Source organism: Anabrus simplex, chromosome 5 (assembly GCF_040414725.1).
Source record: "Anabrus simplex isolate iqAnaSimp1 chromosome 5, ASM4041472v1, whole genome shotgun sequence".
NCBI lineage: Eukaryota > Metazoa > Arthropoda > Insecta > Orthoptera > Tettigoniidae > Anabrus > Anabrus simplex.
This window is the reverse complement of record NC_090269.1, coordinates 136,776,499-136,798,904: the sequence shown is the minus strand read 5'-3', so window position 1 is coordinate 136,798,904 and position 22,406 is coordinate 136,776,499. Positions and strand designations below refer to the sequence as shown.

Genomic DNA, 22,406 nt, shown 5'->3' with positions numbered 1-22,406 from the left:
ATCACTGAGTGTGTGTTGTGGATCTACTAACCGATGTCAGTGAGTCTTACAGTAATAGAATTTTGGACATATGATACTTCAACTGCTGAGTTTTCATGCTTATGTAGCCAGTGCTCTACAAGTTGTAACGACTTAATCCTAACGTATCAACTTTCAGCATATCAGCTCCATGGACCTCCGTCAGCTTACCATACAACTACCCTGCAGCTATTCTGCTCACAGACTGTATCCAGTGCTGTCACATGACTCAAGCTGTTATACCATCTATCATTTTGCTAGTCTGTATCAGGGTGTATCTGCTGTATTCTCAGTGCTTCTATAAAACTGAGTATAAATATCCCTCATTTGAAGTTGGGAAACCAGTTCACTGATGCTGGCAGTGGTACTCACCATTCCCTTTTCCTTGTTTTTCCTACTTTGACTTTGGGAGTATTTCTGTGGTATTAAGGCAGAACCCGATATGTCAATGAACTTGATTCTTCAGGAGACACTTTTAAAAGTTTGCAAACTCGCAAAATTCATGTTGTATTTCAATGACCTCTAAAATGAAGTGACAAACATTTCTAAATGTAATGAGAAGAAGGCACAAGTTTTATTCTTATATATTCAGCAAGCTCAGGGAACAAATAATTTGGTTGCCTCAGTACATGTACTGAACATATCAGCATCATTACTTTGGGAACAGCATATTCTACAGGCACCAGAATCATACCAGGCTCTGCCATCATACTATACTGTTCATTGCAAAATCTGCCATACTAGCAATAAAACCAAAAATTTGATTCTTTGACATATCGGGTTCTGCCTTCGTACCACAGATTTATCCTTCTACCTTCTCCCCACGGTGATTCAAAGAGAACTCAAGGGTTCACGGACTGTACTTTGCAAGACCAACTTTGGTCTTGTGTTTTCTCCCCTCGCATCTTGCTTAAATACTTACTGTATTTGCATGGTGGTGTATAACTAAGAGTACTAGACACTTAGAACTCTAGAAGTTGCTGTTGTAATTCCTAGCATTGGACTTGGATATGTGATTGACGGTTTTAAATTTTTGCTGTCGATTCCTATTGTGAATTCCATGATTAAGGAAATCTAAATCATGCCTTTTTGCAAAAAGTATTATCCCTAGCAGTACACTGACATGGTGAACCTTTTGTGCGATTGCTCTCCTCCCCTAATACATTTTGTGGTGGTATTATTATTATTATTATTATTATTATTATTATTATTATAGTTAATATCCTTTGCAAGAAGTCGATAATTTCTGGGATCTCCTTGATCAGACAATGATTAAAATAAATATGAATAACATCAAGATAGTTATAGGGGACTTTTAACGCTCAACTGGGTAAGGAAAAGAAGTATCGAGGCGTAGTAGGAAAGTGGGCTCCTCATAAATATACTAACAGAAATGTCCAAAATTTCACAGGAATTTGTAGAACCCATGGACTAATCTTCAAATCTACATATTTTGAAAGAAAACCACATAAACTTAAAACTTGGAAACATCCTGATTGGACAAAAGGAGAATGGCAGCTAGACCATGTATGTATGGACAAATACTTTCACAAGGAAATCCACAATGTCAAAGTTCTAAGGGGAACGGACACTGGTTCAGATCATTACTTAATTAAAATCAAAATTAAATTTACTCCATTAAGAAGAAAAAGACAAAACATAGTTGGAGAGAAAAGGACATACGACCCTCATCACTTAATCCAGAATGCTCAGTATCGGCAAAGAACAGGAATTACAAGACTAACAGACAATTTAGATGACCTAATATCAATTCTTAAACAGAATGCAGAAGATCTAGCTCCATTAAATCCAAGGAAAAGACATGCCTGGTGGACCTCTGATTGTGATAGAATGCATGAAAAAAGGCATCAAGCTTGGTTGAAATATCAAGCCCACGAAACAGAAGGAAACGCCATGAACCTCAAGAATGTCAGAAAAGAATTCACCCAAACTATTAGAAGAATTAAGAGAAAATATCAAAAAGATTTAATAAATTCTATTGAGGAAAATTATTACAAAACCAATACTAGAGATTATTACAAAGCCTTTGGTAAACAATTGCAAAAATACAACCCCCCCCCACACACACTATTGTTGAAAAATAACGATGGTAAAATAGCGCATAATAAGGAAAATGCAGAAATCATGGCAAAAGCATTTAACAAGCTCTTGAAAAGTGATGAACCTGAAAAGCTCTTATTAACTGAACACATACCGCGATAAAAACAAAACCAGAACATATAAACCCACCTACAGCAAAGGAAGTTGAAACAGTGCTTAAAAAAATGAACTACAAAGCATGTGGAGAAGACCAGGTTTTTGCAGAGATGTTGAAATATGCCGGCAGTGCAACTCAGACATCCCTCCATATGATATTACAGAAGATTTGGGTATCAGAGAAATTCCCAGAATAATGGACAACAGCTATAATTAATCCAGTTCATAAGAAAGGTGAAAGAAGTAATCCAGACAACTATAGAGGTATTTCCATCCTTGACTGCACGAATATGATTTTCTCTAAGATACTATATAATCGGATTAAAGAACAACTTGATCAAGAGTTAGGTGAATACCAGGGAGGCTTCAGACCTTGGAGAAGCTACTCTGAACAAATAATAACTTTGAAGCTAGGCATGGCATATTACAGAAAACAAAACAAGCCCCTTTCAATAACATTTATAGATTTCAAGAAAGCTTATGACTCCATCCACAGACCATCATTATTAAAATTTTTAAGACATTTGGATTTCACCCAAAGCTAATCAAATTGACTGATCTTACTCTAATACAATTTCTAAAATGAAGTTCAGAGGAGAACTTTCTGAACCATTCTTGGTAACAACTGGTTTAAGACAGGGTGACGGATTGTCGCCTCTTCCTTTTAACTGTGCACTAGAGTCACAATGAAGTATTTATTTATTTTCCACCTAGTCGATACAATGATTGCCTAAGGCAATTTTTATTGGTCAAAAGTGGTACATGTTTCGTATATTAACAACAGCTTCAGCCACATACCAATGTTTAGATGAAAAATATAAAATAGACAAAGTAATGCTTTAGAGGAAGTGTCCTTGAAATTAACATAAGATTGACAAGATTAAAACAAACAAATAACTCAAGAGAAAATATATAAATTATTTCTACAATAGAAAGCAGTCGTCAAGGAAACACTTGTACAATATTCCATAGAGAAATTGTCCTAATAAATATTCTTTTCTTAATAATCCATGAAAAAAGATCAATTTATAAATTAAAAATTATACAATTTATAAGTAATTATCGAAATGAAGAAATCCTGATATCACAGTGTGGCTCTTATTATTAATGTAGATGAAAATATAACTAATTCCTAGTTGTCAAATCTTATTAAGCCTGCTTTCCTTTGGAACAGTAACTCCTGTCATTCTTTCACAGTTTTGCGCCGGGTGTAATATTGATGATGCGTTCTTCCTTGTTCTTGCACCTGAGGAGGAGGAGGAGGAGCGGGGGATATAGGTGTGTCAAGAACTTCCTTGCTGTCACCTATAGCTTCAACTGAGGAGGAATAAGTTGTAGGGCTATCTGTAGGTGGAGAAATTCCAATTCTTTTTTCTTGATCCTTCTCAAGCATTTTCAAATATACTAGAATTTGATAATATAATGGATTCTTATATTCTACAGCCTCATTAAGGTTATCATTTTTCTTTACAAGTTGGTCTAGATGAATGTACAGGTCTTCATATGTGTTCATTAAGCTGCCCTTTTTTAACTTTTTTATGATAGAATTTAATGAAGAAGAAACCTCTATTTTAAGTCAAGGCCCTAATTTCAATTGGCCTAGTTCAAACAAAAGTTATGATTTAATCACCACATTAGCTGAAACAGAAACAGCAATACAGAATCTACCTGTAGACTTACAGAATGACATAAGGTATGAAGCTAAGAAGAAAATTCCTATTTTAGTAAAAGGTTTACAATCACTTCGAGGCACCAACAAGGCGGTTAATAACTTGAAACAAAAAAATCAAACTAAATAACTTAATTATCACAAAAGCAGATAAAGGAGGAACAGTTGTAGCCCTAGATAGAAATGTTTATATTGAAAAAACAGAAACATTTTTTAATAACAATTCGTTTAGTACAGTTGATAAAGACCCGGCATCACGTATTCAGAGGGATCTTAAAAAACTATTAAAAAGCACGTCTTTCTTGTTTAATGAACATGATGTGCAAACATTAATAAATATGAACCCTAGACTCCCGACTGCAAGAGCACTACCGAAATTACATAAACAGGGAGAACCGATTAGACCTATCATAAATTTCAAAAATAGCCCCATTTATAAAACTTCTAGATTTATACATAATTTCTTATCAAGTAAATACGTATTTCATTGTAAAACACCTATCAAAAACTCAGTGGATTTTTGCAATCTAGTTAAAGATTTTAAACTTGGATCATCTCACACGACATGTTCGTTTGACATAACCAACATGTATACAAACATTCCAATAGAAGACACTATCAGAATCATTAAGAAGAATTTAACGAAGAACAAATTAGTAAGCATACCAGAAATTGAAGATTTTATTAATGTTTTAAAATTCGTGTTAAATCAAAATTATTTTACGTTTAATAATAAAATTTACCAACAAAAAGGACTCTCAATGGGAGCCCCAGCATCAGGAATATTGGCTAATATATACTTAGACTATTTGGAACACACGAAAATTATTAATCAAATAGAGGGTTTGGATTTTCGGACACGTTATGTGGACGATGTTTACGCTATAATAGATAACAGACTCACCGATAGCAATAAAGTTTTAAATATATTGAATAATTTGGATTCCAATATAAAATTCACTTTAGAAGAAGAAGTTGAAAAATCACTGAATTTTCTGGACATAGTCACAACAAGAGAAGAAAAAGGATTTTCTTTCAAAATACACAGAAAATCCACTTTCACACTGACCACTATCAAGAACAACTCGTTACACCCTGAGGCACAGAAAAGATCAGCATATTATAGTTACATTAACAGAGCGTTTAGTATTCCTTTATCCAAATCTGAAAGGAATAAAGAACTGTTGTTTATCCGACAACAAGCCCTCTTGAATGGTTTCAACAATAACATGATTGATAAAATAATTAATAAATTTTCGGAGAAGCAACAATCTAAATTAGCAGTCGAACCTAGTAAAACTGAAAAATATCTCAAGTTCACATATAATAATCCAAACATTCATGTAATAACAAATTTATTTAAAAGAAAAAATTTCAAAATTGCATTTTCCACCAATAACAACATGAAACATAGTATTTTCAACCATGATACAATAAATCTCTCGGAAAAAGATAAATTTTTTGATTCCGGTATATATAAACTCACATGCTTTGAATGTAAGAACACATACATAGGACAATCTGGCCGCAATTTTAAAGTTAGATATTTGGAACATGTGAATGCTGAAAAACATAGAAGATTCTCAGCAATGGGGTCACACATGACTGCCACAGGTCATAAATTTACAAACATAGAACAAGACCTGACCATCATAAAAAAGTTAAAAAAGGGCAGCTTAATGAACACATATGAAGACCTGTACATTCATCTAGACCAACTTGTAAAGAAAAATGATAACCTTAATGAGGCTGTAGAATATAAGAATCCATTATATTATCAAATTCTAGTATATTTGAAAATGCTTGAGGAGGATCAAGAAAAAAGAATTGGAATTTCTCCACCTACAGATAGCCCTACAACTTATTCCTCCTCAGTTGAAGCTATAGGTGACAGCAAGGAAGTTCTTGACACACCTATATCCCCCGCTCCTCCTCCTCCTCAGGTGCAAGAACAAGGAAGAACGCATCATCAATATTACACCCGGCGCAAAACTGTGAAAGAATGACAGGAGTTACTGTTCCAAAGGAAAGCAGGCTTAATAAGATTTGACAACTAGGAATTAGTTATATTTTCATCTACATTAATAATAAGAGCCACACTGTGATATCAGGATTTCTTCATTTCGATAATTACTTATAAATTGTATAATTTTTAATTTATAAATTGATCTTTTTTCATGGATTATTAAGAAAAGAATATTTATTAGGACAATTTCTCTATGGAATATTGTACAAGTGTTTCCTTGACGACTGCTTTCTATTGTAGAAATAATTTATATATTTTCTCTTGAGTTATTTGTTTGTTTTAATCTTGTCAATCTTATGTTAATTTCAAGGACACTTCCTCTAAAGCATTACTTTGTCTATTTTATATTTTTCATCTAAACATTGTTATGTGGCTGAAGCTGTTGTTAATATACGAAACATGTACCACTTTTGACCAATAAAAATTGCCTTAGGCAATCATTGTATCGACTAGGTGGAAAATAAATAAATACTTCATTGTGAATCTATTGAAGTGCGATACGGACCATGAAGCTGATTTTATGTAATGTGCACTAGAGTACGTTATGAAGGAATGGTACAAGAACAACTAGAAAAATATAAAAATTGGAACCCAGAAGGATAACATACATTTGAACTGTCTAGGATTTGCTGATGATCTAGCTCTTCTGGCCAATGATATTCAGGAAACAAAACAACAAATAAAATCTTTATAGGAAATAGCTCAAAATTCTGGTTTGAAAATTTCATTTGAAAAAACAGAAATCATGCTAACTCAACTTTCACTTGCAAACAAAATTAAGCTGGGAGACAAGAAATAAAAATTGTAGAAAAATTTAAATATTTAGGTGAAATAATCACATATAACCTGAACAAGAAACCAGCATGGCAAAATAGAATAGATAAACTGGTTACAGCACAGCATGTTACCAAGAATACATATAATAAAAAGTGTCTCTCAATAGCAACCAAATGGAAACACTACAAAACAGTCACCCAGCCACAAATTACATATGCAAGTGAAACATTATTCAAAACAACAAACACAGTTGCATTAGACAGAGTACTCAAGTTAGAAAGGAGAATAGTGAGAACCTGTTTAAATAAAACTTATCAAGTAAATGGAGTCTGGAGACTAGCTTCCAATGAGACAGTTTATAAAGAAATAGAACCTGTGACTAGCACAATGAAAAAGAAATGAATATCATTCTTAGGCCATCTAATACAGTCACCAGAAAATAGAATCAGTAGAAAAATAGAAAAATTATGGAAGAGTAAGAGTAAGAATAATATTAGATGGATCACAGAACTTAAAGACTTGAGAGAGTTGCATATAACAATAGAAGATTTAAAATACAAAACCAATACACTCAAAATATTGAAAGATAAACACACTAGACTACAGGTGGTGGTGGTGATTATTGTTTTAAGAGGAAGTACAACTAGGCAACTAATCAGAGAGAAAAAAATTGAAGGGGTCCGACACTTGAGTTGACCAAGGGAGGTCGGATAGGATAGATGAAAGTTAGGGGCCTGGCACAAGTAAGAGGAAGCAATGCCAGGACTCAGCTGACGGCCCCATGGTCGCCAACCCACGCTCCAAAGTTCAGAGCCACTGAGGCCCCTTTTAGTCGCCTCTTACAACAGGCAGGAGATACCATGGGTATTATTCTACTGCCCTCACCCGCAGGGGGACTTACGAGAAAGAACACTAGACTACACACAAAAATCAACGAACAGAGAATAGGAAGAGTGATTCCAGAAGTAGAAAGAAAATTACGTTCAGAAAGGATGGCACAGTATTGGGCTGACAAAAAGAAGAAAAACCTCCATAAACCTGACTAAGTAGTCCTATGTTGGCTAAAAAATTTAAATAAATAAATAGTTAATATCCCATTTTTCTTAGCAATATTTGTTGTCTATTAAAATAAAAATGATTATACAGACATGGACTGTGACTAACCAACTTGGCATGCCTATGAGACATGTTTTGGTGTAAATATTTAACACCTGACACTTCTCTAAATACCACAATTTTTTAAAAGTTGTATGTGGTCTATAAAGAATCTCTCTTATTGTATTGTTCTTAGCATTTCTTCTATTTTGAATAATAATTCCTTTAAACAATCTTGTAAGGAACACTTTTTAAAATGGTAAAAATTTATCTTCATTGATATAGCAATTGAGGCTTTCATGGACGGCATTACAAATATGTCAGTGTTTTCTGTGCTTGCAGGCCGAGGTCTAGGAGCATGCGATATGGTCCTGACGCTTCACCGAAGACTGCGTTCGGCATTATAGCATGCCGTGACATACAGTACAGCAACACCAAAGTACTGTCAACTACTGTATCTTATCACGCCCGGCTACAAAGGGAAGCCATTGAAATTCTAAAGCACACAAACAGCTTCTACCATAAGGAGGAATTTGAACAGGTAAACAAAGCCTGGTTTCCAGTCCTAAAAGCCTTAAATCCTGGAGGACACGATGGCTGCGGCAGACCCGAAAAGCAACGGGTAATAGTTGCCTGTCTCCGCCAAGGCAGGTTGATGTACATCGGGCTCCTTAATGCTTCAATTATTGGCCAAAGAACATCCAATCAGCGACCACCCCTCCAGCATGGCGGTCCAATAGGCAAGCAGCACGCTGTACAATGAGGTGGAATTGCAAAACCACTCCATTCCAATGTGAGCTTTGCAGCTATAGAAGTCAGTCGGAACTCTTGATAATGCCAAACAGTCTTCGGTGAAACGTTGGGACCATCACATACTCCTAGACCACAGCCTACAAGACTGGGAAACACTGACATGATTTTTCTTTGTTAATTCTTTTCAGTTGTTGTAAAAGCTTTTATACCTGTTCTTTAAGAACAAACTCTATAACACTGCCTGCTATTATCTACAATTATGAACTGTTAGTACATAAATATTTTGCTGTTCGAATAGAACCTTTATCTATTGTTACACGAGCTGATATTCTTTCTTAACCTCAATTTGTACTTTGACCATCCTTGGAATTTCTTAGTGCCCAGCATACTTTAGAGTAGTCACAATCTGTGCACTCTATGGACTGATTATGGCAATTACCAATGTATGTATTTGGTATATATTTTGTTTAAAAAGTATAATTTAAAACACATTATTTTTTGACATAAATTCAAATCAAAGAAATATTTCAAACCTGTTCTTAAAGCAGTTGGTCAGGAGTTCTCCTTTGGACATGTTGTACAGCCAATTCAGCTTTCGACCACTATGTTGACTGCTATAGAATGTTGTAAACCTGTGCACACTACGTTCCAACTGTGGAAATAGAATTATTCCAGTATATTACAAGAAGGCTCTGTTTTCTCACTTACAGGTTATGATGAACACTTAAATTTTTCTCTTATATAATACATAAACACAAAATTTAACACACATGAGATTAATAATAAAAACAATAAGGTTATTGGTTATATGTCCCACTTTTACGTAGTTTGGAGACTTCAAAGTGCCAGAATGTTGTCCAAAGGAGTTCTTTTACGTGCCAAGAGCACCTTCAAATACCACCGTACAGCTGAATTAGAATGTTGTATGTTGCAAATGTGTACTTCAAGTTCACCAAGGACGCCATCAAACAAGAGTCAGGCTACCGCTGTCATTCCATATTAACGCACTATGCATGACAGAATTAAATTAAAATAGACCACATTATTGAACAATCAGATCTAGGGTAGTAATTTTTACCTAAAATAGCATAATATCTACACTGATGGAAGCATTGAGGTGATGATGTGCTTGAGTAATAACATGCACATTGAGAAGACTCGAACCTATATTAGAATGGTCCAGAGCAACCTATGTTACACAGAGTTGTCTAACAGACCATGCATACCATCCAGAGAACTGCATTTTTTAAGCTTCAAGTAGAAGCTACAGATGCCTCCTATCAGCAGAACTTTTAACCTGCTAATGTGAGATGCAGAGTAGATGTACGAGAGTGTAAAGATGTATAAATAAAGCCTAGTGAAATGAAGACGGTGTTTTCGGTGAGTGTTCCCTCATTTACTCCACATAATGCGGTGCTGAAACATTATTAAGAATAACTGGAACAAGGATTATAACTGTGCTTACTACACTCAGGAAGGACTCTTCATTCATGTCTGAGAGAAGCAATGCTTCAGGTTCAACCATGAAATATGCCAGTACACAGTTAGGAATGCTATTAGGCTGCTCGTCCACTGGAAGCGATTACAAGATGAGGCAAGTACGTACGTACCAATGCAACCGATCCCAATGCGAAGAGCATAACAAAACCGCATGCACTGCAAGCGATCTGGAGCAGCCAACTTCACAAGACTACTGCCGACAACAGGCAACAAGCGACAGATCCTACTCTAATAGGATTTGCCGTTTGTAGCCGCCAGTACACCACGGTCCTACAGCACTTGGTTATCTCCCGTCGCCATACAAAACATTATTGTGCCAGGGGTACACCTTCTCCGGCCATTTAAACTGCGCACCTTCTCTACGGCCATTTATGCCAACGGACCTGAAATTTTAAACTTTCAAAACTTTCTTCTTCGATAGTGAAATGGCACTGCCATCTATTTAATAATGAGATCTGATGGACTAAAACAAAATACTGTAATGACCAGAGATATTCTAGTTTTGGAAGTTGGTAAACTTTATTTTAGGATTGTTTTTTTAAGGTACCGAAGTTGTCAACACTTCAACTGGTTCCTTCTCTATTGTAATCTACCAATCACATGCTTGTAACTATGTTCTATAATACCAATCTAGTTGGTCCATTATTGGACATTATAAATTTTCCAGGTAACTCATTCCTGGTTGCCAGCGTTTCGCCCGCTAAGTTGGGCTCATCAGTTGGTAAATAGCACACCTCCACGGTATGCACTAGCCATGTGTCTTGGTAGGTGTGCTATTTACCAACTGATGAGCCAAAGTTAGCACACTGGGGCGAAATGCTGGTAACCAGGAATAAGTTAGCTGGAAAAATTATAATGTCCAATAACGGACCAACTATAATGGTATTATAAATTTACTCATTCGGAACAATTATTTCAGGTTTGCTATGGGAATTAACATCTTTATCATATGTTCTATAGCCAATCAAACCCGGGGGTGTGTATGGAAATTCTGCCTATCAGCATATTATAGTTTAATTTAATTTGGAACTTTCCCCTATGGAACTATATAAGAGGGGCACTTTAGGGCCGTTTCGTCCGAATTGCTCCAGTGCTTGAGAGTGTGACTTCATGGAAGCCATAGATGGCTAGGGAGGCAGGGGCGAGGCTGGCTTGAAGAAGATCCTGCACTACAAGGAAATGGCAGAATTTACCTTAACATGTGATTTTGAGTGCGGGTAGTTTGAGGGGAAGGTTAGAGCCATTTCTTAAATGTAATTTTGTATTTTGGTGGTTTGAATGTAGGACCTTCTGCGCAGTCTTCGGACTCTAGTTCTATTCCCTAATGGGAAATATGTAGCCTAATGTAAGGAAACGCAAGTGGTGACCCTCAGTCATCTCCCCTTCAACTTTTGAATTTGGGTGACAATTTTTCAACCTCTAAATTTTGATAATCTTGCCCGGATTCTAATGTTCCTCCGTAAGTCACTCTTTTTAGTATGGGATTAGCTTCTGTGTCATTGGGCCTTAAGCATGCTTAGGTACTCGTCCCTTCAGAAATTTCTATAAGGAATGCTGGTGTTTTGTCTCCTTGCCTTTTGTTAATGGCCTGCTATGTACAACCTTTTCTTTTTATCGTTACGGCCCGTAGTATGGGTAATTATACTCCTGTGTATTCTTAATTATTCTTAGGGAAACTGTCTTAATTTTGCTTCCCCTTTGGGAAAAGTAATTTAACTTATTTGGAGCATTGCAACTGATAAGCCTACCATAGGGCAACTGTGTATGAACACTTTGAAGTGGAGTCACCCTGTGGGTTGCCTAGTGTAATTAATTGTGTCAAAAGCAACTGATTGCCTGTTCGAGGCTAGGCTCCTGTATTTTGGAGCTGAGACTCCTATGAAGTGTAACTGCTCGAAGCAAATCTTACTCTTTCACAAAATTGTACCTGTCGGGAGCAATTATGCTCTTTCATATGTGACTTAATGAATGGGAGTTTATCCTAAGTTATTTTGTACCTGATTTAGGACTTTTAAGTCCAAGTCATCGTTAGAGCTGATGAGGTCGTTAACATTTTCAATTGTTCTTTGTTATTCTATTAAATTTTCTATCTTTCAATTTTAAGAAAAGAAAGAAATAAAATTTTCAAATTTGTACTAAACGTTTCTCTAAGTAATCCCTTGTCCAGCCATTCAACCCAGGCGCTTACTATTCCTCTGTAAGCCACAGAAACCCTGGAACAATAATAATAATAATAATAATACTAATAATAATAATACTAATAATAATAATAATAATATTACAGTTTCAATCAACACCTGTTATCATGGATGTAGATAGTGAAAAGTTGATCAGTGCAGTTTGTGAAAAAAAAACCACCTCAATGGAATATGAAAGATTTTTTTTTTGTTAGTTGCTTTACATCGCACCGACACAGATAGGTCTTATGGCGACGATGGGACAGGGAAGAGCTGGGAGTTGGACGGAAGCGGCCTTGGCCTTAATTAAGGCACAGCCCCAGCATTTGCCTGGTGTGAAAATGGGGCTGCCGATAGTGGGGTTCGAACTTACTATCTCCCGAATACTGGACGCACTTAAGCGACTGCAGCTATCGAGCTCGGTATGAAAGATAAACGCTATCATTCTCGAGATAGGCTTATACAACGCAAACTATGGGCGAATATTACAGAGGAAGCGAGTGTTGATAATGATATGTATATCTACCCCTTAGTTCCCTTTCTTGTTATGGGGTCGGGAAAGAGGTGAGGTGAATTTCCATGGCATGTTTTATGGCTAGGACCCTTTCTGACACCAACCTCAGTTCAAGAGCTAATGAAGATGGAATGGTAATGGTGAATGAAACTGGGTAAGGAGGTGGAAGGAATGGCTTATGAATGGGAAAATCCATCTCAGGACAGCTGGCGATGGGGTTCGAACCCACGCGTCTCCCGAATGCAAAGTTTGGCTATATGGCCATAGCGTGTTAATACGCATGGCCACTCTGTTCAATGGGTGTTGATAATATTAACTAGTCTTATTAAATTACTAGGTGATGTACCCGTGCTTCGCTACGGGATTCTCAAAAAGACTGACCTTGTGGTTTTCCTAACTGAAGTCAATATAGGTCATTACAAAAACGTCCGTAGGAATGTAGCGATTAAAAGCAATGTTATCATATAAAATACTTGATCAAATGAAAAACTGCACATTTTCTCACTTTTAACAAACAATACTATGGTGCCAATCTAACAGTCCAAAGTTCCAGAGCTGGAATGACCAGGCCACAGACAGCCGTGAACACTTCTCTGCTATTATTCCGTTAAATATGTACACTGCTCATTCCAACCAAGGCCTCAAAGTAGGGATTCATAGCTCGAATGCTATGATGAACCAGTGTGTTAGGTCCAGTAGTATCGGAAAATTTATGAAAGAGAGGAATGGCATGCTAAAGAAGAATGTTACCTAACTCCCCAGCTACTTCCTGTCAATATTTAGGCAGACTGTTACACTCGTAAGACTGGGCGAGTTGGCCGTATGGTTAGGGGTGCGCAACCGTGAGCTTGCATCCGGGAGATAGTGGATTCGAACCCTTACAGTCGAGAGCCTTGAAGATGTTATTCCCTGGATTCCCATTTTCACACCAGGTAAATGATGGGGCTATACCTTAATTAAGGCCAAGGCCACTTCCTTCACACTCATAGCCCTTTCCTATTCCATCACTGCCATAAGACCTAACTATGACGGTGCGACGTAAGGCAAATTTTTAAAAACTTCTCAGTATGCAACAGTAATCCTATCTATCAGAGATGAGTGGCAGAACACAAAGCACATCACAATAAACAATGGTCAATGTATGTTATTGTTGATCAATTTTATGAATTTTCTATATTGTACGCCTTCACATTTAGTTTTCGACTCTGCGATCTTAGGGCATCTTATAAAATTATTTATAGTGTAGACTGTAGTTTCCTATTCTCCAACTTTACATATCAATTTTCATCAAATACTGTCTACCCATTTTCTCGTGACTCGGCGCTGATAAATACTTAGCAACAAAAATCCAAATTCATGAATATCTCTGATCATAGTCAGTATGGTAACAATGTATAAGACATAAATGATCGGAAATATAATACTATATAACTTTAGTTATGTAGTATTTATGGATACGACAACTAATAACATAATTATTTGGGAATTAAATTTTAGGCCAAACCATAAACTACCATTTCATTCCGTGTGAATAAAATTATTTATGGCCTAGATTTTAGTGGCTTATTCCCCGACTTTGTATACCGATTTCCATTAAGATAGGCCCACTAATAACATAAATATTTGAGAATTCCATTGTATGCCTTCCCCTAAACTACCATTTTTCTCAGCATGAATACAATTACTTATGGCCTAAATTGTACCGACACATTCCTCGACTTCCCCAACCAATTTCCTTTATGATACGACAATCAATAACAAATATTCGAGAATGAAATTTTAGGCCTTCCACTAAACTACCATTTCACACAGCATGAGTAAAATTATTTATGGCCTAGATTATAGTGACTTATTCCCCGACTTTGCATACCGATTTTCATTAAGATATGACCACTAATAATATAAATATTTGAGAATTAAATTATTTAAGGCCTACATTATATCGACTTATTAGCCGACTTTGTATACCAATTTTCATTACATTCTCTTCAGGTGTTTTCTCGTGATGCGTGTACATACATACAGACAGAAATTACGGAAAAGTCAAAAGTGCATTTTCTTGTTACTGTGGGCACGACTGATACAGAAATACCATCCTTTTTAAATTCTGAGCAATGTACAAATAAAACTCTTATTTTATATAATATATAGATTATTTAACATACATACATGCATACAACATACATACATACATACATACATACATACATAATCATTATAGACTGTTATGCCTTTCAGCGTTCAGTCTGCAAGCCTCTGTGAATTTACTAAACGTCGCCACAATCCTCGATTGGCAACTACTCTTGTGGCCTCATTTAGTTCTATACCTCTTATCTTTAAATCATTAGAAACTGAGTCTAACCATCGTCGTATTGGTCTACCTCTACTTCTCTTACCCTCCATAGCAGAGTCCATTATTCTCCTAGGTAACCTATCCTCCTCCATTCGCCTCACATGACCCCACCATCAAAGCCGGTTTATGCGTACAGCTTCATCCATCGAGTTCATCCCTAAATTAGCCTTTATCTCCTCATTCCGAGTACCATCCTGCATTTGTTCCCACCTGTTTGTACCAGCAATCATTCTTGCGACTTTCATGTCTGTTACTTCTAACTTATGAATAAGATATCCTGCGTCCACCCAGCTATCGCTCCCGTAAAGCAAAGTTGGTCTGAAAACAGACCGATGTAATGATAGTTTCGTCTGGGAGCCGACTTCCTTCTCACAGAATACTGTTGATCGTAACAGTGAGCTCACTGCATTAGCTTTACAACACCTTGATTCAATCTCACTTACTATATTACCATCCTGGGAGAACACACAACCTAAATACTTGAAATTATCGACCTGTTCTGGCTTTGTATCACCAATCTGACATTCAATTCTGTTGAATTTCTTACCTACTGACATCACTTTAGTCTTCGAGAGGCTAATTTTCATACCATACTCATTGCACCTATTTACAAGGTCCAAGATATTACACCGCAGGCTTTCGGCACAAACTGCCATTATGACCAAGTCGTCAGCATAGGCCAGACTGCTTATTACATTTCCACCTAACTGAATCCCTCCCTGCCATTTTATACTTTTCAGCAGATGATCCATGTAAACTACGAACAGCAAAGGTGAAAGATTACAGCCTTGTCTAACACCTGTAAGTACCCTGAACCAAGAACTCATTCTACCATCAATTCTCACTGAAGCCCAATTGTCAACATAAATACCTTTGATTGATTTTAATAATCTACCTTTAATTCCACAGTCCCCCAGTATGGCAAACATCTTTTCCCTCGGTACCCTGTCATATGCTTTCTCTAGGTCTACGAAACATAAAACACAATTGCCTATTCCTCTCGTAGCATTTCTCAATTACCTGGCGCATACTGAAAATCTGATCCTGACAGCCTCTCTGTGGTCTGAAACCACACTGGGTTTCATCCAACTTCCTCTCAACGACTGAATGCACCCTCCCTTCCAAGATGCCAGTGAATACTTTGCCTGGTATACTAATCAATGAGAAACCTCGATAGTTGTTGCAATCCTTCCTGTTCCCTTGCTTATAGATAGGTGCAATTACTGCTTTTGTCCAATCTGAAGGTACCTTACCAACACTCAATGCTAATTTTACTACTCTATGAAGCCATTTCATCCCTGCCTTCCCACTATACAGTACTTCACCATTTCAGGTCTAATTTCATCTATTCCTGCAGCTTTATGACAATGGAGTTTATTTACCACCCTTTCCATTACCTCAAGCATAATTTCACCAACATCATTTTCCTCCTCCCCATGAGCTTGGCTGCTCGCAACACCACCAGGATGATTTCCTTTTACATTGAGAAGATCTTCAAAATATTCCCTCCACCTCTCCAGTGATTCCCTGAGATCTATTATGAGTTCACCTGAATTACTCAAAACACTGTTCATTTCCTTTTTCCCTCCCTTCCTAAGATTCTTTATTACTGTCCAGAAAGGTTACCCTGCTGCTTGACCTACCCTTTCCAGGTTGTTACCAAAATCTTCCCATGATTTCTTTTTGGATTCAACAACTATTTGTTTCGCTCTGTTTCTTTCATCTACATACAAATCCCTGTCTGCCTCGGCCCTTGTTTGGAGCCATTTCTGATAAGCCTTCTTTTTACATTTACAAGCTGCTCTCACTTCATCATTCCACCAAGATGTTCTCCTTTTCCCATCTTTACACACAGTTGTTCCTAGGCATTCCCTTGCTGTTTCTACTACAGCATCCCTGTATGCCACCCATTAACTTTCTATATCCTGAACCTGCTTACTGTCTACTGTTTGAAACTTCTCCCTAATCATATCCATGTACTTCTGTCTAATTTCCTCGTCTGGAGATTTTCTACCCTTATTCGTTTGCAGACAGATTTCACTTTCTCTACCCTAGGCCTAGAGATACTTAGTTCACTACAGATCAGATAGTGGTCTGTATCATCAAAAAATCCGTGGAAAACTTGTACAACATGTAACTAATCTCATTATTAGACCGGTATTGAACTATGCTATGATATACTAACAATTTGTTGGTTATTTTGATCCACCTTTTCAATACAAATTACAGTTTGTGTTGCTAAGTTGTAATGTTACAACACTAATTTACCGGGACATGTTTCGCTTTTATTCATAAGCATCATCAGCCTATACTATTGCCTCAAGGTTTGTCATTTTTGGGTTGTTGTTACAAATTTCATTACATTGAATGTAAATCTGATTTCAGTGATAACAATATTTAAAACAAGAATAATATACACATTAAAAATTATGACAATATGATTTGAAATGTTGAAATGGATTAACTCTTAATTCTAAAACACATTGACGTCCAAAACACAGTTTTTAATTTGGCTAAAAATTGTTTGCAATGTTAAAATAAAATTGATTCAACTATAATTTGGCATTAAAATTTGAGTCATAAATATAAATATAAATATTGGATGTTAATATATAGGAGCCATAGTTTCTGAAGTGCGTTGGTTTCTAGATTACAGTAACATTTCAGTATTGAGAAATATAGTTAAGAATTGTGCTCTCTAAATAATGTTATTTAAAAAGACTGTAATTTTGCATTATGCGTGATTAGTCATGATGATAATCTAGAATTGAAGTCTTGAGTTCGTTGGAAAACGGCTTCTAGATTTGATGAGGCTTGCTGCTGCAGTTTGGCTATTTGATCAGAGGAAGTATTGACAATTTACTTCTTGTTTGTAGCGACCAGACTCTCCGTTGGAAGTTGATTGTTTTGATGTAAGTTATGGTTAAAAGGGGCTTCAATCCAAATTTTGAGTACTGGTATCTGATTATGTTTCTTTCGATTTATGGAATGGAAGAAGCTTCTGGAACAAATGGAAATGAACTTAAGTAATATTGTGTGTGTGTGTTGTGCTTATAATGTGAGTGTTGATGTTGCATTATCACTTACCCCTTTGTCTGCTGCTACAGAATCTTGTGGGCCTTATTGTGTTACTGTGACTATTGTCTGTTGTGGCTCTACTCCTTGTGTTGTATGTATGAAAGAGCTGTTGTGAAGGGCGGGTAGGGGGTTGAGGGGAAGAGATGTTGGGCGGGGCGTTTGCTATTGACGTGCTACGTGGTAGGGAATTCTTATTTGTTGTCGAGGTGGGGGTAGAGGACGATCCTGCAGGCGGAGCGTTAAGCTTTGGCGTGTTATGTGGAGGGGGACTTTTTTGCGTTGCCGAAATGGTTTCAGTTGTGAGTGTATTTAGATTGAATATTTTAAAGAATTTGCTTTTTTCTGATTTGAGATTTTGTAATAATGTTGGCAACTGCTCTATTAACGGACTTTTTATTTCGACCGCGTCATTCAAGTTTTTTCCTTTATTGAAGTATTGATCCAAATGAATATATATGTTTTCGAATTCTGTCATTAGCTTCCCCTTTTTGATTCTTTTGATTATTGTAAGGTCTTTATCTATTGAGGTGTAATGATGGCCGGTTTCTTTCATATGATTACTCATCGCGGAGTATTTATTGTGTTTTAAGGCATTAAAGTGTTCCATGTATCTGGTTAGGAAACTGCGTCCAGTTTGCCCAACATATGAAGATTTACACTGTGCGCATGTTAGTCTGTATATTCCGGAGCCTTGAAATTTGTTATTGTAGGCATTTACTGTGTTATGGTTAAAAAATTTTTTGTTAGTTTTATATGTTTTAAAGGCTATTTGCATATCTCGTTTTTTGAGTGGGTTTGCTATTTGGTGAATCTTTGAACTGGTGTAAGTGAAGGTTGTGTATTTGGATTTTTTAGTCTTTTCCGGTGTGAGGTTTGTGGCTATTTTGAGCTTTACTTTGTTGATGATTCGATTTACTATGTCTGCTTTATATCCATTGGCTAGTGCTAGTTCTTTTATAAAATTTATTTCTTTATAAAATTCGCGGGTGATAAGGTTATTTTGTAGGCTCTGTAGACCATACTGAAAAAGGTTGCTTGTTTGTGGGATTTGAGGTGGAGTGAGTCATTTCTTCTTGTTATTGGCGTGTGTGTTGGTTTTCTGTATATCTGATAATCAAATTTGGATTTTAAGCGTGTTACAGTAACATCTAAATAATTCAATAATTCAAAGCTTGAGGCAATAGTATAGGCTGATGATGCTTATGAATAAAAGCGAAACATGTCCCGGTAAATTAGTGTTGTAACATTACAACTTAGCAACTCACACTGTAATTTGTATCGAAAAGGTGGATCAAAATAACCAACAAATTGTTAGTATATCAAAACTTGTACATTCCGAACAGATTTCCTGAATTCAAAGTCGGTTAAGATATAGTCTATTATGGATCTGGTACCCCTAGCCTCCCATGTGTAGCGGTGAATAGCCTTATGCTTGAAGAATGTATTCGTAACAGCTAAACCCATACTAGCACAGAAGTCCAGCAAACATTTCCCATTCCCATTAGCTTCCATATCTTCCCAACATTTACCAATCACCCTTTCGTATCCTTCAGTTCTATTCCCAACTCTCGCATTGAAATCGCCCATTAGCACTATTCTGTCCTTGCTGTTGACCCTGACCACGATGTCACTCAATGCTTCATAAAACTTGTCAACTTCATCCTCATCTGCACCCTCACATACATGGACACAATTCTAGTCCTAATTCCTCCAACTGACAAATCTACCCACATCATTCGCTCATTTACGTGCCTAACAGAAACTATATTGCGTGCAATGGTATTCCTGATAAAGAGCCCTACCCCAGACTCTGCCCTTCCCTTTCTAACACCCGTCAAGTACACTTTATAATCTCCTATCTCTTCCTCGTTATCTCCCCTTACCCGAATATCACTTACTCCTAGCACATCCAAATGCATCAATATATTTATAATTTCAGTAATGTAATTGATCCACAGCAGCATAGCTCATCGGCTGAATAACCAAAATAGGGGCCTCCAAAACCAACACCAAGCGAAGGAAGAAGAATGATAAAATAGTTGATGATGGTGAACAAATTACTAGAAATAAAGAGAGTAAAATTACAATTAGTTGTCTAAAAGTAGAGCTGTTAAGGATGACAGCGATTACTAATTTTTGGTAAGACCCTCTTCCTTATATGAAGAAGGTTCCTGACAATCTAAAACTGGCTGCAAAAATAAGCTCCAGCAAGTTTTTAAAGATGGGGATGAATTATGTCAACTTCTCTGCACACACCGTCGCCATATAAATACACACGATATGCGTCCTCCTGAACCATCGAACTAAAACCTGAAACAAGCCACCTAACAACACTCTTCAAGTGGGATCCGGTTCTACAGATGTGGGCTTATGACAATAGTTTGGTAACTTTTCAAGTTACAAATCATCACTCTCATTTTTGGTCCGTATTGAAAACAGCGATCTCACTTAGTTTACAAAAGGAGTACATTTATTGTATTGAATAGGTTGAACAATAAATTTCAGGTGTCGTAACAAACAGTGCTAAGTCATATGAGTTGTGAAGTTATGACAATTGTTTCTTGAAGAATATAAAAATCATTAAAAGTGAGAAGGAAAATGGTTGAAAGTAACATGTAGAGACTGTTGAAATTAGAAAGAAAGGTTTTATATTATTGTTTAAGGGAAAATAGATGCTTTCTGTTAGATGCATACCTTCCTCATTTTTGTATGTAACATGATATCATCATCATCATCATCATCATCAATGTCCCACTCCAGTCGCCCAGGTGTGGTTAACAAGCCTCCTCCACTACTTTCTGTCCTTCCACTTTTCCTGCTCCATTACTTCCACCACATCCAATCCAGCTTTTCTAATGTCCTCCAAATCTGATCCATCCACCTTCTTCTCGGTCTTCCAACGGGTCTCTTTCCTTAACTTCTCTTTCCAATTCTCTTCTTGTTACCCATTCCTTCCCCATTCTTTTTACATGTCCGAACCATCTCAGTCTTGCTTTCTGCACTAACGGTTCTATATTTAGCTCTTCTCTGATTTTAATATTTTGAATTCTATCACTACTTGTCTTTTTAACCAATGTTCTTAAAAATTTCATTTCTACTGCTTGGATCTTACAATTTTGTCTCTTATTAGTTACCAGCGTTTCTAGTCCGTATGTTACAATTGGTATGAAATACTGTTTATATAATGTTAATTTCGTTCTCTCGGGTACTTTGTCATCCCATAAAAGCTCTCTGACTTGATGATAAAATGTTGTAGCTTTACTTAGTCTGTTATTAATTTCAGGATTGATTTTATTACTTCCATTATTATTATTATTATGTGCGTATGGACCCAATGGATCACGCAAAGCTCTAACGATTCTGTTTTCTGAGTTGCCAAACAGCTCTCATCCTTTCTCCGTGGATCCTTTTTCGTTCTTCTGTCCACTTTGCTCCAGTCTTCTTTTTCACTTCGTTCTCTGGTTGCACTTTCCATCCATTAATTTTTTTCCTATAAAGGTTTCTGTCCGCGGTGTCAGTTGGGTTTATCTGGGCTTTTTCCATTAATAATGCTACCCAGATTTATTTTAAGGATATCATGTTGTATTTGATATCTTAAATTACATAATTAATTTGACCTTTGATTCTTTAAAATAATCAATGCTTTTAAAAAATATTCCTGTTTTCCTGAGGTTTGACATTATGGCTACTTGTAGTCTATTGCATTCAAAATGTAGTTTTGGAATATTTGTGGATGCGTCCGATAATAATCGGAACTGGGGATCTTTGTCCAAATTATTGTACAGATGATGGAATTCTCCATTGGCTTCCTTTTAGCCAGTACTGGGTTTACTCAAACCACTGTTTTCTTTTGCGATTTTCCTCAGACGCCTCAACAAAGTAAACTAAATCCTTATCATCCATCTCACACAATCTTTAATGCTTTTAATAACTTGACAACGCCTACTACAAAAATCCACATAGATCTGTACGGAGTACAGACACCAACTGAGAGTCGCGTGAATTCGCCTGCAGTAGATGACCCCAGTCGTGCATAGTCATATGATACCAATATAAATGGTCCGTTATTGGACAGTCGTATGTAGTTGCTTTCAGCGGACGAGCAGTCTCAGTCTCACATTCCACAAAGAATCCAGTTAGCTATAAATAATATTAACATCGAAAATAGTTGATTTTTCATTTAATTTTATGAATACAGTACACTACATCCACACCAGCAATTCAAAATT

At 36.6% G+C, this 22,406-nt stretch overlaps 1 protein-coding gene across 3 annotated transcripts in view; it reads right to left on the bottom strand.

Annotated features, from left to right (window-relative positions):
* Positions 1-22,406, bottom strand: part of Cul1 (cullin 1) — a 294,055-nt gene that overhangs the window by 64,992 nt on the left and 206,657 nt on the right. For all 3 annotated transcript variants that reach the window (XM_067147140.2, XM_067147139.2, XM_067147138.2), the window contains one exon: positions 9,089-9,207. In XM_067147140.2, the coding sequence (XP_067003241.1) occupies positions 9,089-9,207 (119 nt within the window). The remainder of the gene's footprint in view (positions 1-9,088; positions 9,208-22,406) is intronic.